The 17,392-nt window shown below is 40.0% G+C and overlaps 2 protein-coding genes, 1 long non-coding RNA gene and 1 other non-coding gene across 7 annotated transcripts; 1 reads left to right on the forward strand and 3 right to left on the reverse strand.

The window, feature by feature from the left end:
• The first annotated feature begins 1,640 nt into the window (after nt 1-1,640).
• Nucleotides 1,641-16,101, forward strand: LOC129834373 (uncharacterized). Of its 2 annotated transcripts, XR_008756244.1 has the most exons (3): nt 1,641-2,613; nt 2,830-2,901; nt 14,722-16,101. It is a non-coding gene; the product is annotated as an uncharacterized LOC129834373 (long non-coding RNA). The 2 variants fall into 2 exon arrangements; XR_008756243.1 differs by lacking the exon at nt 14,722-16,101 and having other exon boundaries at nt 2,830-3,574.
• Nucleotides 3,724-8,293, reverse strand: LOC129834369 (uncharacterized). 2 transcript variants are annotated; one of them, XM_055899288.1, is made up of 2 exons: nt 7,878-8,293; nt 3,724-7,630 (listed from the first exon to the last, which is right to left on the reverse strand). In XM_055899288.1, exon 2 carries the CDS (start codon nt 7,027-7,029, stop codon nt 5,980-5,982), a length of 1,050 nt encoding a protein of 349 aa, XP_055755263.1. In that variant the 5' UTR covers nt 7,030-7,630; nt 7,878-8,293; the 3' UTR covers nt 3,724-5,979. The 2 variants fall into 2 exon arrangements, with proteins under 2 accessions (XP_055755263.1, XP_055755262.1); XM_055899287.1 differs by having other exon boundaries at nt 7,865-8,293.
• On the reverse strand, nt 8,624-8,696 carry trnaf-gaa (transfer RNA phenylalanine (anticodon GAA)). Its single transcript has one exon. It is a non-coding gene; the product is annotated as a tRNA-Phe (tRNA).
• Nucleotides 9,712-13,882, reverse strand: LOC129834370 (cytosolic iron-sulfur assembly component 2B-like). Of its 2 annotated transcripts, XM_055899289.1 has the most exons (5): nt 13,640-13,882; nt 13,404-13,481; nt 13,141-13,266; nt 12,961-13,006; nt 9,712-10,414 (listed from the first exon to the last, which is right to left on the reverse strand). In XM_055899289.1, exons 1-5 carry the CDS (start codon nt 13,766-13,768, stop codon nt 10,308-10,310), a joined length of 486 nt encoding a protein of 161 aa, XP_055755264.1. In that variant the 5' UTR covers nt 13,769-13,882; the 3' UTR covers nt 9,712-10,307. The 2 variants fall into 2 exon arrangements, with proteins under 2 accessions (XP_055755264.1, XP_055755265.1); XM_055899290.1 differs by lacking the exon at nt 12,961-13,006.
• Nucleotides 16,102-17,392: the final 1,291 nt, after the last annotated feature.

Genomic DNA, 17,392 nt, shown 5'->3' on the forward strand with positions numbered 1-17,392 from the left:
TCATCTCTCGATCGCTTTGGATCGAGATCTGTGAAAGTTTCCTAAAGGCATCTATAGTGTTTAGAACGCCGCAGCCCGTCTGGTGTTCAACTTTCCCAAGTTCTCTCACGTCACCCCGCTCCTCCGCTCTCTCCACTGGCTTCCAGTTGAAGCTCGCATCCGCTACAAGACCATGGTGCTTGCCTACGGAGCTGTGAGGGGAACGGCACCTCCGTACATTCAGGCTCTGATCAGGCCCTACACCCAAACAAGGGCACTGCGTTCATCCACCTCTGGCCTGCTCGCCTCCCTACCTCTGAGGAAGTACAGTTCCCGCTCAGCCCAGTCAAAACTGTTTGCTGCTCTGGCACCCCAATGGTGGAACAAACTCCCTCACGACGCCAGGTCAGCGGAGTCAATCACCACCTTCCGGAGACACCTGAAACCCCACCTCTTTAAGGAATACCTAGGATAGGATAAAGTAATCCTTCTAACCCCCCCCCCCCTTAAAAGAGTTAGATGCACTATTGTAAAGTGGTTGTTCCACTGGATATCATAAGGTGAATGCACCAATTTGTAAGTCGCTCTGGATAAGAGCGTCTGCTAAATGACTTAAATGTAAATGTAATGTAAATGTTTATGTCTAGGCCTGACTGTGGGCCTTGCTCGGAGTGGGCTGACAACCCCAAATCTGTTGTTATATCCAGGGGCAGGGTGCTCAACCTTGGCAGAAACCGGGACAGTTCAGGAATGCATCTGTCTCGCCCCTTGAGCCTCTGCCTGCTGCCACCCAGGCTCACGAGGGTCCCATGCTTGTCGGAGACATAAATATTGTAGCCGTCTGGGAGGATGTTTTCCTTGAAGGAGCAGTCATCTTTCATATAGGTTTGCTATGGGAAGAGGAGAGAGAAAATAAGGTTTAGTGAATATGGAGTGACGCACACAGGCTGTTTGTTAGACCCTCTTCATCATCAAAGTGTGTCATCCTGACTGACTCCTGCCAGGAGTTCTTGGAGAGCTCTTTGCATAGTGTACACAGAGTCACTAGAGGCCAAGGTTGTTGTTCCTATTCCTTTCCAATGAGGTTTGAACTTTTCAAATATACCCTACCAGTGGAAAAAGGTTGCAGCAGGGACATACAGTATAACCTATAGTAAACCATAGAATTCTCAGTATTTGCCTGGTACGGAAATGTAATGTAACATTTTATGCAACTGCTTCTGTAAATAACTCAGGAAACGTATTCAATATTTTACTATCATGAGCTATGATCTTTGTGTTGCCTATATTTTAGTATTTGCATTTAGAGCAAACCCTTAGGATTATAGGGTTCTATAGACATCTGATGAAGGATAATTGGATATTCTGTACCAAACACTTTCTCAAAATAAGTGTATATATAGTTTTATTCTTTATTAATTTGATATAAATGTCGATGTATTAATGCGCCTCCAAACATGTATTTCTGTTATTCACAAATCGGAGCTGCATCTGAAATTGTGAGGTTTTAGTCATTGCAATCAATCAAAAGTCAAATGTGAGTGCTCTTACCGATGAGTATTGTCTTCCATTCCCTTCCATGCAGAAATGGCTAGCTAGTTAGCGGGTACGCGCTAGTAGCATTTCAATCAGTTACGTCACTTGCTCTGAGACTTAAGTAGGGTTTCCCCTTGCTCTGCAAGGGCCGCGGCTTTTGTGGAGCGATGGGTAACGATGCTTCGTGGGTCCCTGGTTCGGGCCCGGGGCGAGGGGACGGACTAAAGTTATACTGTTACACCGATAGTCTCTTACACCGATAGTCTCTTACACCGATAGTCTCTGATCGAATGGCGACAAAAACGTTGTGTTTACTGGGTGGTAAGCCTTGCGAAATGTTTGGTAAATTGCCGCGTGCCGCTTAGGCAACCCACTGTGACCCGCTTGTGGGCGTGCTTGCGGCATGTTCAGAGTGTGGCAAGAATTCAGCATCGCAAGTTCGTATGAAGGTCTGGTTATTAAATGGGTAACGTTAAATAGTTCAATAGTAATAAGCTCTAAAACGCTCTGGTGACAAACTTTGCTGCCCTGTTTCCAATTGTCCACATGGCTGGGAGAACCTACTCAAGTAAGTAAATACATTTCGAAAATGTAAAAAAACAACAATGTGCAGGCTAACTCAAATGAGCTGCTAAATGAGGTCGCTAGTTGGCTAGCTAGCTATCTAGCCAATTTTACAAACTGTATAGATAGGTAGCTGGTGATATTTAATTCACTTATCTAGCTAATATGAAGTTAGCTAGCTATCCCGATGTTTTTATCGCTGTAAAAAAACTCCAAATGCATTTGTAGGTTGCTAGCTAACAGCCATGGAGGAGGGTGAAAGGATAGCAGCCCCAACTGTCAAAATGAGTAGGCTATTCTGGATAGGGCAGGTACTTTTGTGTAGTTCCTGTCCCTAGAAGTGAGTACGGAGATAATAGTAAGATAATATTCAGTGTGGTGTAATTTGAGTATAATGAAGTCTGTTTCTTGTGAGGTTTTCTGTCCTCAGATAAAGATAGCTATTAAAGCCTGCCTACAGATGAAGAGGTCCCAATGAAGAGTGTGTTGTGCAGGCTCAGGTGTATAACTGGCGCCTCACACCTTCAAAGAATAGTAAGACACTTCAATATTTCTATAACTACGGTATATTGTTTGTCCTCGTGTGCCCGTTCATGTTTTTCAGCAGAAAGTACTCTGCAGCCACTTATTGTGGACACCATGTGAGCCCATACACACAGATTCCTGTCGAACACTCTTTAACTACCATATTTTCTCAATAAGTCTCTCCTTCATTTCATCCCTCTCTCCCCTTCTCCCTAAATCCTCTAGGTTATATCAGCTGTGTTGGTGAACCCCTCCCGCATCTGAACTGGCTACATAGAGGGCACAGCATGATCAGAGGTGAGAGGTCGCTTGGTCAGGTCAACAGGAAGTATTATTAAAGAGCTGCTTTACATTGAAATACAGATAGAAATGCAGTAGTCCCAGAGTTAATGATCCAAGGTCAGTTTAGCATTTCACCTCCTGATTTTATGATGACTGACAGTGTTAGAATAAAAACAGAAAAGCAAGGCTTAAGTGTAACGGATGTGAAATGGCTAGCTAGTTAGCGGGTGTGCGCTAGTAGCATTTCAATCAGTTACGTCACTTGCTCTGAGACCTAAGTAGTGTTGCCCCTTGCTCTGCAAGGGCCGCGGCTTTTGTGGAGCGATGGGTAACGACGCTTCGTGGGTGTCAGTTGTTGATGTGTGCAGAGGGTCCCTGGTTCATCGCCACCTCACCCGCTCTTAAGATAACCTTCGGGCCGACTGGGAGCCCAAGGCTGGTTAGGAGACACCACTAGAGACACTATTATGTAATTGTGATGAACTGAGAGAATATTAGGGTAGCACTGTGATTCATTAATCATATGCTGCCTTCCCTGCTCCTTATGTTCTTTTATAATGCACAACATATGTGCATTGAAGTACAGATTGAACTTGTATTTATCATATAATATTAGTTATAATATTTAAAATGCATGTATTTATAACACATGGATAATTAACTTCTTTCAATAAAGCGTTTCACATTCTCTACTGGTTGAAGTTAAGTCTCATTTGATGAAATATTACATCTATCCTGTGTTTATCAGATCAATGCAGATGAAGGAATTTAGATATTGAGATGAACCGGTTTGAGTATTTACATGATGCAGAGGACATGTAGTGTCCTGTTTTAAAAAAATATATATTTCTGTATGTATGAATTACAAATCAGCATTTAACTAGTTAAATCATGTTTCTAGTCTTTTGCATAGTTACAATGTGTAACCATTGATGTCCCAGGACCAAGATTGGTAAACACTGTTGAAGTGTATAATTGTAATACATACATGCAGACACAGCATCATTCAAGGACTGGAATTTGATACTCCTGGTATTGGATATGACTTAAAAATAATCTCAGACATTCACACCTGAACTGCACCATTATTTGCCAAGGTAGAGTACATGATCAGTGACTATATTAAATGTACAACCTACAATGTGGGGATCTCATGCATGATATTAACTACATGTATATATGACTTGCATCTTTGGCACAAAGTTATTTTATTCTACTCAATCCATTTTTTTATTATTATTGTTAAACCTTTATTTAACCAGGAAGGGCTCATTGAGATTTAAAATCTCTTTTTAAAGAGTGTCCTGGCCAAGATAGGCAGCACCAAGTCATTACAAAAATTACAGACAAACAATCTAGTAAAAACCATAGAATTCACAAGAGTATAACAAAATCAAAAAGAGCAAATTAAAAATATTGACAGGTCAGGGAATCAGTCTCAAGATCATTCATCAGTGATTTAAAAATATTAATCGGGACAAGTTCTTCCAGTTTAAAAGTATTTTGTAAGGCATTCCAAGACGATGGCGCAGAGTACATAAAAGCGCTTTTACCAAATTCAGTTCGGACATTTGGAACAGTTAGCAGGATAAAGTCCAGCGAACAAAGAGAGTACCCACCACATTTCTGAACAATAAAAATGCCCAAATAAAACGGTAGTAAACCCAAAATGGCTTTGCAAATAAAAGTATACCAGTGACTGAGCCTATGAGTGACTAGAGAAGGCCAGCCAACCCTGGTATACAAAGTGCAGTGTTGTGTAAGGGTTTTGCAGTTTATAATAAATCTCAAAGTGCCATGGTAAAGGGTGTCAATTGATCTCAAACACTGAGCGGAAGCATTCATATATAAAATATCCCCATAGTCTAGTAAAGGCATAAATGTATCTGATACCAGCCTCCTTCTGGCTTCAAAAGAAAAACAGGCCTTATTCCTAAAATAAAACCCCAATTTCAGCTGTAATTTTTTTGTAAGTTGTTGAATATGCGATTTAAAAGAGGTCGTCATCAATTAAAATTCCAATATATTTATATGAGGTTACAGTCTCAATCTCAATGCCCTGACAGGTAACAATAGGTGAAAAGTTCAGAGGTCTATTTATTTCTTTAGAAAACACCATTAATTTAGTTTTGTCAGTATTGAGGATAAGCTTCAATTGACACAAGGTATGATGAACAGTATAAAAAGCATTTTGCAAGTTCTGGAAAGCTTTTGTAAGAGACGAGGCACAACAGTAAATAACAGTATCATCAGCATAAAAATGAAGTTGCGCATTTTGGACATTTTTGTCTAAATTATTTATATAAATAGTGAATAAGAGAGGACCAAGTACAGAGCCTTGGGGCACACCATTACAGACAGACAATTTAACAGACATGAGCCCATCAAATTGAGTGCACTGAGTTCTATCAGACATAGTTAGCAAACCATGCAACTGCATGCTCTGAAAGACCTACTACACTCGACAATCTCTGCCTTAGAGAGATCAATAAAAAGTGAGACACAGTGCTGTTTTTTGTCAAGGGCTTCAGTGATATCATTTAAATGGCTGCTGTAATTGTGCTCTGCTTCTTCCTGAAGCCTGATTGATACATTGATAAAATAGAGTTAGTAAATAAAAACTATTTTAGCTGTTCACTCACAAGGGTTTCAAGTATTTTCACCAGGGGTGACAGCTTTGAGATTGGCCTATAATTATTTAAAAGAGTTGGATCTCCCCCTTTTAAAAGTGGTAGGACAAATGCTGATTTCCAGATCTTTGGAATTTCATTACATTCCAGGGTTAGATTGAACAGATATGTAAGTGGTTCAGCTATGAAATCAGCTGCCAGATTTAAAAAGCAGGGATACAAAAGATCAGGACCTGCACGCTTTCTCTGATCTAAGGATTTTAGGGCTTTATGTACCACCTGCACTGAGAATGCCAAAAAGCTAAAAGTTTGACCAGCTCTCACTGTTTCATCCACACAGGGTTGAGACAGAAGACACTGAATCAAACAGCCTACCAGATTATACAAAGTGCTCATTGAAACAATTCAGTATTTCAGTTTTGTCATATACAGCAAGAAAGTCCTTCAATACACATGATGATAATTAATTAACATTACTGTTACCAGACATAGACTTAATAGCCTTACAAAACTTTCTAGGGTCATTCAGGATATCAGTGGTAACAGACATCAAATATTCAGACTTGGCCTTCCTGAGAAGAAAAGAACACTTGTTTCGTAACTGCCTAAAAATAAGACAATCAGCATCGGAACATGATTTCCTTGCTTTAGCCCAGGCTAGATTACGGTTGTGAATAATACAAGACAGCTCAGAAGAAAACCATGGATTATCCCGCCCTTTAACCCTGAACCTGCGGAATGGGGCATGTTTGTTTACTATTTGGGGAAAAGCATCATGAAAAATTATCCAGGCAGTTTCCACATCAGGGATAAGCTCAATCTCACTCCAGTCAAAATAAAACAAATCATGAAAGAAAGCCTGCTCATTAAAACACTTCAAATTTCTCTTATGAAAAAAACATGGGTTTGTCTTAGGAACCTTACTATTTCTAACAGCAACAACAGCACAATGGTCACTTAAATCATTACAAAAAACACCAACCACAGAATATTTCCGTGGAACATTTGTCAATATCAAATCAATCAGGGTAGATTTTTCTGGGCATTTAAGATTTGTGCGAGTGGGTGAGTTAATCAACTTGGTAAGATTCATAGAATTACAAAACATTTTTAAATCATCAGACACCGACTTTAACCAACACCAGCTGAGATCACCAATCAAGATCATTTCACTGTAAAGAAGTGAAGTAAGGTTCATCAGAGAAGAAAATGCATCACTGAGAGCAGAGGGGGGTCTATAACAGCCAATCACAGTTATAGAGAGACCCTTTGAAACCTCAATATTCAAAGCAAGAAATTCCAACTGTTTACAAATAGTTTCAGACTTTGCAACACTTACAGGGAATTTAGTTTTTACATATATAGCCACATATATAGCCACACATTTCTTAACTCGATCAGTATGATAAACATTGTAACCACTTATACAAATATCCTTATCAAAAACAGACTTGCTGAGCCAGGTTTCAGAAAACACAATTACATCAGCATCAGTTGATTTAGCCCAAATCATAGCCCCAACAATTTTTGACAACCAAAAAAAATACCAAAACCAGATCTTGATTTAAAATCAAAGGGGGTTTGGAGACATTGCATATCAGGGCCAGGGTTAGGTTGCATAACTAGGCACCTCTGTTTAATAACCTTGCACGGCTTCTCTTTTTTAAGAGACCTACTGCAAGCGAATTCTACAAGTGAGTTTCCAGACAATACAAAACAGTCATTTAAAACCATTAGACTTTGGTAATCCATAGGCTTCATTAATGTCATTCAGACTGCTTTGAAGTTGATTCAACTGGCTATGATAGCTCAGGTTCATAGCTAGGTTCTGAACTAATATGTATACCAAATGTTTTATGGTCCATACACAGATCAGCTACATAACTAGCTACACATCCATAGGCATACAGGTATTTTTTTATCCTCCACTGCACAATAAGCAAGAACATAGCTAGCTGCGTTATTTCATCTATCTGCATTGCATGGCAAATATCAGCAAGGCAAGCATACAAAATTGTACATTAAATTTCCAGTAAATGCTTTAGCTAGCTAGATTCTTTATATCAACTGTTTCCCAAGACGACAGCCTGGTTTTCTGGTTGTTTCAGGAGTCCCTAAAACATTTAAAAAACTGCATTACAATTTCATACTCATGTCTCAACACCCATAAAACTAGCCAGCTAGCTGGCTAATGTTAGCTAGTCAGCAAGCTTGCTAAATTGTGAATTTCGTAAATTAAAATTTATGATAAAAAAAAATATGCATAATCGTTTGTCTCCACATTAACTGACATATTCCTGACAACTGTACATTTTTGCATGATTCGTTATAACGTTTTAATCACTTACATTTGCTTCCTACCTAGTGTTTTTGTCAGCCATCTTTGCTGAGGAAAGTCTCCAGCCTTGGGTCACGTGGAGTCAAATTCGTCATGGGAACCACTCGATATGATTGGTCATCGTCCAGCGGACACCGCTAGTGATTTGCATAAAGTTGGAAAAAGTTCATATTTTTCACCGCCTCCCACGCCACCTTCGCACCGCCCGAAGGTCCCCCGCCTTCTCCGCCTCTCACCGCTTTCTTTCCGCTTTCTTTCCATTGAAAATGAATGGGAAGCGGTGTTTCACCGCGCAGCACCGTGTGCTAGTGAACACCGGGCAGCTCCTTCTCCACTCACGCGTCATCACGCGTCATCAGGCAAATTACTTTTATACAGTGTTGGATCCCAAAATAAATGTGTAGTCATTTGTGCAAGACAAATTGAATTAGTAACATCATACGTTTTGCGAAATCTTAACATTTTTACATTTAGCTAATTCGTTACATTTATGAAATTCGTAACATATCATATGAAAGGGATGATAGACATCCACAAATAATACATACAATATGAAACGTAACATATACTAAATGGTGTATCTTTGATATACGTACAGATTAATATGAAATGCTCTGAGACCAGGTTGGGTCACGGAGCAAGGATGGAGGAGTTGAGGATGGTCTTCTGTCCAAACGAGAATCTTCCTAAAATATCTCTACACCAGATTTTCAAACCTTGAAAACTCCGTTTTCTGGCCTAAATCAGAACAGTCTAAAAAAATAATGCCTGCCGAAACCCGGGATCGAACCAGGGACCTTTAGATCTTCAGTCTAACGCTCTCCCAACTGAGCTATTTCGGCTATAACTCCGTACACAAACCCCATAATAATTAGTCATACTTTTCTAAGGTCTGTGATTGGCTGTCGGGTGTATTCATCTGGCTTCAGGATAATCAATATTTTCTACTCATCTTTCTCTAACAGGCAGTGACAAATGCCCCCACATGGATGGAATAATCACTCACACGTTCTTTTCAAACTGCTAGAAAGACAATGCTTTCACCGGCTGGTGCTCACACATACTTTTAGTTCGAATTTTTATTAAAATTAGGCTAACCTTTTACTGACTACGGGTACGAAAAGGAGCCTCAGTTGATCTGGAGTCTTCTTGCTAACAGACACAGGCTCTCAATGTGTAATGGAAGTTCTAGAACTGCTCAAAAAAAATGACCTATTATTTTATCCATTGTCCATGAGAGTGTGGTAGTGAGCACATCAAATTTGCACTTGCCCTTCTGCATGACGCAATATTAATGTGGTCTAACACAACCATCTATTAGCCATAGTTTATGTATTATATAAGTTATAGTATTGCTTATAAACAACATTTTAACACATTCTTTGTAAACAAAGCTCTCGTTTTATTATGTCTCATCATAACTGTATGTAGGTATTGCATAAACGCTTTTTACATTATATATTTTAATTAGTGTTTTTTTCCCCTGCTGAAATACCTAGATGTAAAAAACATAGCAGAGGATGGTTTCGATCCATCGACCTCTGGGTTATGGGCCCAGCACGCTTCCGCTGCGCCACTCTGCTATCTGTTTTGATAGGAAGGAATGTAGCATTTGATCCCGTGAGAACAGCTTATTACGTATGTATGCAATGAAGATCTCAGGAGCTCCCTAAAGAGAATTTGAAAATAATACTTCTTTCACTGCCATAGTAAAATAAGTACAGAAAAATCTAATGACAAAATTATTATAATTAAACCATTAATTTGTCTAAATTTGTTGTTGTTGTTGTTGATCAAGTCATAGAATTTATTTACAACCACATTAAAGATAAGTGAGAAAAAACGCAACAAATCAAATGCTATTTCACAGATTGTACACTATTTTATTGTATTTTTGACAAATATGAAATAAGGCATCTGATGGAAATCCAATGGCACAAGTATTATACTATATATAATTTCTCCCCAAGACATATGTTATAAACTAATGCCTTTCTTATTCAGTCAGTGTCAGGGCCACTTCCCCAGTCTTTGGGCTTTCATGTCATTGTGTACGTTGAGATTGCTTCATTTATAAGAGACATATGCATTTTCTTGGTTCTCTTTGCAAATGCCATTAATATCAGGTATATTTTCAATAACATAAGATATGACCCTGTATTTTATTGCTTTACTTGTATAATAAAGGATACAATGCTTCTCTATAATACTGTTAAACTGAAGATGTCAGGAATATAGTGAAGACATACGAAACACACAGTATAGTTATTTCTGCCTATAGCAGAAATACATTGGAATTCTGTTAGATTAAAATAATACAATGGCAGCATACGTGATACATTTGCCATTTACTCAACATAAACTGAACAACCAGTCCAGTTAGCATGTCAGGAGAGAAACATTAAGCCTAGTCCTGGACTAAGGAGAATTTTCAATTGATCCATCAGGAGAGGTCAGCCTGTCCTTGCATTGGATATCAGACACTGGTTGACCACCTCCAGAAGCTGGGAGTTCTCGAGTGCAGCGGCCACTCTCTCTTTGTCTGCCAGCTGTTTATTGACTGGAACAAAGCAAAAACAAAGGGTTTAGTTAGGGACAATTCCACAGTAACTGGGTGATGCTGACATTCAGATACTTCACTTTAAGATATACACTACCGTTCAAAAGTTTGGGGTCACTTAGCAATGCCCTTGTTTTCTATGAAAACATACATGAAATGAGTTGCAAAATGAATAGGAAATAGTCAAGACGTTGACAAGGTTATAAATAATGATTTTTAATTGAAATAATTGTGTCCTTCAAACTTTGCTTTCATCAAAGATTCCTTCATTTGCAGCAATTACAGCCTTGCAGACCTTTGGCATTATAGTTGTCAATTTGTTGAGGTAATCTGAAGAGATTTCACCCCATGCTTCCTGAAGCATGTCCCACAAGTTGGATTGGCTTGATGGGCACTTCTTACGTACCATACGGCCAGATGCTCCCACAACAGCTCAAAAGGGTTGAGATCTGGTGACTGTGCTGGCCACTTCATTATAGACAGAATACCAGCTGACTGCTTCTTCCCTAAATAGTTCTTGCAGTTTGTGGAGCTGTGCTTTGGGTCATTGTCCTGTTGTAGGAGGAAATTGGCTCCAATTAAGCGCCGTCCACAGGATATGGAATGCTTGATGGCGTCAAGCACTCCTCCAGAATCTTTTTTCTGCATCTCACAAATGCGTCTGTTCTTTGTCAACCAAACAGCTCAAAAAAGTTTTTTTTATTTAACTAGGCAAGTCAGTTATAACCAAATTCTTATTTACACGCCGGCCAACTGTGCACTGCCCTATGGGACTTCCAATCACAGCCGGATGTGATGCAGCCTGGATTCGAACCAGGGACTGCAGTGACGCCTCTTGCACTGACATGCAGTGTCTAAGACCACTGCGCCACCCGGGAGCTCTCCGGAGATTTCTCTGCCCATAACACTTTTTTCTAATCTTCCCCTGTCCAGTGTCTGGTTTCTTTTGCCCATCTTAATCTTTTATTGGCCAGTCTGAGATATGTATTTTTCTTTGCAACTCTGCCTAGAAGGCCAGCATCCCAGAGTCGTCTTCACTGTTGACGTTGAGACTGGTGTTTTGCGTGTACTACTTAATGAAGCTGCCAGTTGAGGACTTGTGAAGATTCTGTTTCTCAAACTAGACACTCTAATGTACTTGTCCTCTTGCTCAGTTGTACACCAGAGCCTCCCACTCCTCTTTCTATTCTGGTTAGGGCCAGTTTGCTCTGTTCTGTGAAGGCAGTAGTACACAGCGTTGTACGAGAACTTGGCAATTTTTCACATGGAAAAGCCTTAATTTCTCAGAACAAGAATAGACTGACGAGTTTCAGAAGAAAGTTATTTGTTTCTGGCCATTTTGAGCCTGTAATCAAACCCACAAATGCTGATGCTCCAGATACTCAACTAGTCTAAAGAAGGCCAGTTCTCTTGCTTCTTTAAAATCAGGACAACAGTTTTCAGCTGGGCTAACATAATTGCAAAAGGGTTTTCTAATGATCAATTAGCCTTTTAAAATGATAAACTTGGATTAGCTAACACAACATGCCATTGGAACACAGGAGTGATGGTTGCTGATAATGGGCCTCTGTACGCCTATGTAGATATTCCATTAAGCAATTTTTAGCCCTCCCGATTGGTCTAAGGCACTGCAGTGCTGGCTGTGCCACTAGAGATTCTGGGTTTGAGTCCAGGCTCTGTTGCAGCCGGTCACGACCGGGAGACCCATGGGGCGGCGCACAATTGGCCCAGCGTCAGTCGCCAGGCGTACGGTGTTTCCTCCGACACATTGGTGGGGCTGGTTTCAGGGTTAAGTGGGCACCGTCAAGAAGCAGTGCGTCGGGGTTGTGTTTCAGAGGACGCACAGCTCTAGACCTTCACCTCTCCAGAGTCCGTACGGGAGTTGCAGCGATGAGACAAGACTGTTACTACCAATTGGATACCACGAAATTGAAAAAAATATGAATAATAAAATCAGCCCTTTGCAGCTCCAATAGTAATTTACAACATTAACAATGTCTACTATATTTCTGATTAATTTGATGTTATTTTAATGTACAAATAAAATAAAATAGGACATTTTTAAGTGGCCCCAAACTTTTGAACGGTAGTATATGTAAAACAAATCCCAATATTTGCAAAGTTAAACAACACATACAACTCTACACACAAGGACTACTTTGAACAATTTCCACAAAAACACATTTACTTCAAGAACAGTGCAGATGCAAAGTTCCGTAAAAGAATGACAGCAAAAAGAAGCACACTGTCATTCTGTTAACAAAATTTGCTTCTGCACTGTTGTTCAAGTAAATGTGTTTTTGTAAACATTTCTGTGGAAATTGTTAAAAGTAGTCCTTGTGCATAGAGTTGCATGATTTGCTTAACTTTGTAGGATTTTGTTTAACATACATTTTAAAGTGAAAATGCATAGTCTCAGTATCACTGTTACTGTGGAATTGATATTAAGGGCATCTCAAAAAGGGCAGTCTACAACAGTCGTCTTGAAGGTGTGATCGTCGGTCTCAGCCTCAATGTTGAGTTACTTCAGAGGCATGTCACTTTACCTGCATCTTCTGAGGCATGCGTCCCAGGAGTGATGTGCACATCAATCTGCAGAGATATGATTAGGCATAGACGGACATGACCCACTATGCTAATGTTAAATGTCCAGACAATTAAATCATATTAAAGCTTGTTCTCCTCTCACAGCTCACCAGGAAGCAGACTTCATTTATTTCACCCACCTTAAACCTTTCTGGCAGGGACCGCAGCAGTTTGACTTTGATGGACAGGCCTATGAGAGTTGCCATGCTGCAGTGGGGTATAGTGGGAGTGAACTCCACCCCCACTGTGTTCTCTTGGTCATCTACCTGTAAAGAAAAATAAAGTTGATGGTTATATTAGGCTAACACAGTATGGACTATCTGCTGTCCTTAGTAGCTACACAAGTGTGTCTGTGTGTCGAACATCTAACTGGGGAAAAAGTTGTGAAAGAAGTTTAACTCACGCGCACTCGCACTTGTTCCACGACATTCAACTCCTCGAGGGACAGTGGGTGTTCAGGATCATTAATGGATCTGATGAGATGTAGCGTGGGTTAAGGTGAAATCTGATAACACAATGTTGAGAAATAAGCTTTCTTATTAAAGAATTAAGCATCATATGCAAAGTTAATTAGTATGACATTGAAAGCTCAAGGGATGTATCCTTAACGTATCCTTAAGATAGCTACACAGAAAGGATATCAAATATTTCTCTGTCGTCGATGGGATCAGCAACATCTTCGTCCTCGTCATTTGCGGTCTGAAGTCTCTCGCCTGTTCGTTGAAAAATCAAGGGATTCGCGTTCTCTAAACTGGTCCCCCCTGACATTTGTGATGTTGAAATTAAAGAAATACGTATATTTGTTTGTGCTATCGTTTTTTACTCTGACCCACGGGACTGAACGATCCACTTCCGGAAACTGTAGACGTCAAAACGTACGCAGGCGCAGCCCAGCGATTTAGTGTCATGTTGGATTTCCAGATGTGTCCGGCAGGTGGCAGCATACTCATCTTAAATTCTGAAATGTGACTGAACTACAATGTTAATATACAATTGAACTACAATGTTAATATATAATGGCAATGCTACACAGAAGCATGAAAATAATGATCCAAGTACAAAATATTGTTTATGCAAAAAATAAATAATAATAAAACAGCAATTCATTTAGCCCTCTTACGCATGTGAATTGTGAATCCCAGGCAAAACAGCATTTTACCATAGACTCAAATGATTAGCTAGAGCTAATATCTTTAGTAGCAGTATAAGTAACATCTGATGACTCAGAATACATCTGCAATGCACCATTTCAAAGTCAAGCCTAACCCATAATTGTACAATTAATCCCCTGTGTCTGTGAGGATTGCACATTTTGGGGAATATTCAGAGGTGGAAACTTCCCTTTGGAATTAACGGGAATATATGGGAATTAACGGGAATATACGGAAATTAATATTAATACCATTTAAATGTAGATGTTTTTTGCATTGGATATATTTACAATATCATATGGAGACAGAAACATAAACCTTTTACCTTATAGGTAGACATAATTGCAAACGATTAAATCCTTCCAATATAAATTTAAAAAACAATTTAGTTACAAATTGAACTTTAATTAAATGAGTTGACTCTTCAAATGGGATGATTTCACTGAACAACAAAAGAAAGGGAATATTGAATGATCCCCAATGATCCATCGCATCTCCCAAAAAAAGCTTTCAACAAAGATCTGTAAAATGATAGTCTAGAAACTAAAGCTTTGGTTGTCTTCCTTTCAGGTTTCCATGTCTTCTCCCTGGATCTCCTCAATGTCCACCTCTTGAACATCAGACTCTGAGGCCTCATCTTCACTGTCACTTTCCAACCTTGTTGAGGATGGCTCGTTGTCAGGCTCAAAAAACCTCAAATTTGCCCGGATGGACACCAATTCTTCAACCCTTGTATTGGTCAGCCTGTTGCGTGCTTTGGTGTGTGTGTTCCCAAACAAGGACCAATTGCGCTTTGAGGCGGCTGATGTTGGTGGGATTTGGAGGATGATGGAGGCAACAGGGGAAATAGCCTCAGATCCACAAAGTCCCTTCCACCAGGTGGCTGATGTTGGCACGACTGCCATATTGCATCTCCATCCCAAAGCCATGGCTTGGAAGTGTACTTCGCCAGACTGCCAAGCACCTTTCCCTCATCCAGGCCAAGGTGGCGAGACATGGTAGTGATGATCCATAGGGTTTGTTGATCTCTGCACCTGACAGGATGCTCTTGCCAGCATACTTGGGGTCCAACATGTACGCTGCGACGTGTATGGGCTTCAGGCAGAAGTCTTCACGCTTTTTGATATATTTCAGAACTGCAGTTTCCTCTGCTTGGAGCAACAGTGAAGTGGGCAGGGCAGTACGGATTTCTTCTCTTACATCTATCTGCAAGCAGAGTCTGAACATCAGACAGGATGGCATTGTCTCCTTCAATCCGTGCAATGGCTACTGCTATAGGTTTCAGGAGTTTCAGGCTGCTTACCACTCTCTCCCAAAATACATAATCCAGACTGACATGGCCATTTCTTGGAGAGACTCCTAGGCTACTATTTACTAGTTAACAAAATATAATGTATGTCATATCAAATATATTCACCCCACCCAGTATTGTAATCAAAACTTACAGGAAAGCAAGTAGTCCTTGGCTCAGACAGTGTAGTAGTGTGGGCTCAATAGCATTCCATTAGTGTGCAAGATCTTGAGAATCAGCTGTACATGTGATGGAAGAATGCACTGTGCATGCAGAGGGTTGCAATTCCATTGAATTATGGATAGTTTAACCAAAATATGCCACAAGACCTAGAATTGCCTTATGTGTATACCATAAAAAGACTCACTGTTATAAGCTAATGTTTTAGATGAATTTAAGCAAAATTCCCCAAATTCCAGGGTTTAACTTCCCATGGAAAATTTCCAGAACAATTCCGGAAATGTATCGGAAAGTTTCAGACGCTTTGCAACCGTTGTGTCTATGGGTATTGGAACGGTTTAAAGTCCAGATTAAACTGTACTTTCACCATGTACACTACCGGTCAAAAGTTTTTGAACACCTACTCATTCAAGGGTTTTTCTTTATTTTTACTATTTTCTACATTGTAGAATAATAGTGAAGACATCAAAACTATGAAATAACTCATGGAATCATGTAGTAACCAATAACATGTTAAACAAATCAAAATATATTTTATATTTGAGATTCTTCAAATAGCCACCCTTTGCCTTGATCTCTCAACCAGCTTCATGTGGTCACCTGAAATGCATTTCAATTAACAGCTGTGCCTTCTTAAAAAATAACTTGTGGAATTTCTTTCCTTCTTAATGTGTTTGAGACAATAAGTTGTGTTGTGACAAGGTAGGGGAGGTATACAGAATATAGCCCTATTTGGTAAAAGACCAAGTCCATATTATGGCAAGAGAAGCTCAAATAAGCAAAGAGAAACGACAGTCCATCATTACTGTAAGACATGAAAGTCAGTCAATACGGAAAATTTCAAGAACTTTAAAAGTTTATTCAAGAGCCGTCGCAAAAACCAACAAGCTCTATGATCAAATTGGCTCTGCTGAGGACCGCCACAGGAATGGAAGACCCAGAGTTACCTCTGCTACAGAGGGTAAGTTCATAAGAGTTACCAGCCTCACAAATTGCAGCCCAAATAAATACTTCAGAGTTCAAGTAACAGACACATCTCAACAGCAACTGTAAAGAGGAGACTGTGAATCAGGCCTTCATGGTCAAATTGCTGCAAAGAACCCACTACTAAAGGACACCAATAAGAAGAAGAGAGTAGCTTGGGCCAAGAAACACGAGCAATGGACATTAGACCGGTGGAAATTTGTCCTTTGGTCTGGAGTCAAAATGTGAGATTTTTGGTTCCAACCGCCGTGTCTGTGAGACGCGGTGTGGGTGAACGGATGATTTCCACATGTGTATTTCCCACCGTAAAGCATGGAGGAGGAGGTGTTATGATGTGGGGGTGCTTTGCTGGTGACTCTGTCAGTGATTTATTTAGAATTCAAGGCACATTTCCCCAGCATGGCTACCACAGCATTCTGCATCGATATGCCATCCCATCTGGTTTGGGCTTAGTGGGACTATTATTTGTTTTTCAACAGGACAATGATCCAACACACCTCCAGGCTGTGTAAGGGCTATTTGACCAAGAAGGAGAGTGATGGAGTGCTGCATCAGATGACCTGGCCTCCACAATCCCGATCTCAACCAAATTGAGATGGTTTGGAATGAGTTGGACCGCAGAGTGAAGGAAAAGCAGCCAACAAGTGCTCAACATATGTGGGAACTCCTCTAAGACTGTTGGAAAAGCATTCCAGGTGAAGCTGGTTGAGAGAATGCAAAGAGTGTGCAAAGCTGTCATCAAGGCAAAGGTTGGCTATTTGAAGAATCTCAAATATAAAATCTATT

This window comes from Salvelinus fontinalis, chromosome 35 (genome assembly GCF_029448725.1).
Source record: "Salvelinus fontinalis isolate EN_2023a chromosome 35, ASM2944872v1, whole genome shotgun sequence".
Classification (NCBI taxonomy): Eukaryota; Metazoa; Chordata; class Actinopteri; order Salmoniformes; family Salmonidae; genus Salvelinus; species Salvelinus fontinalis.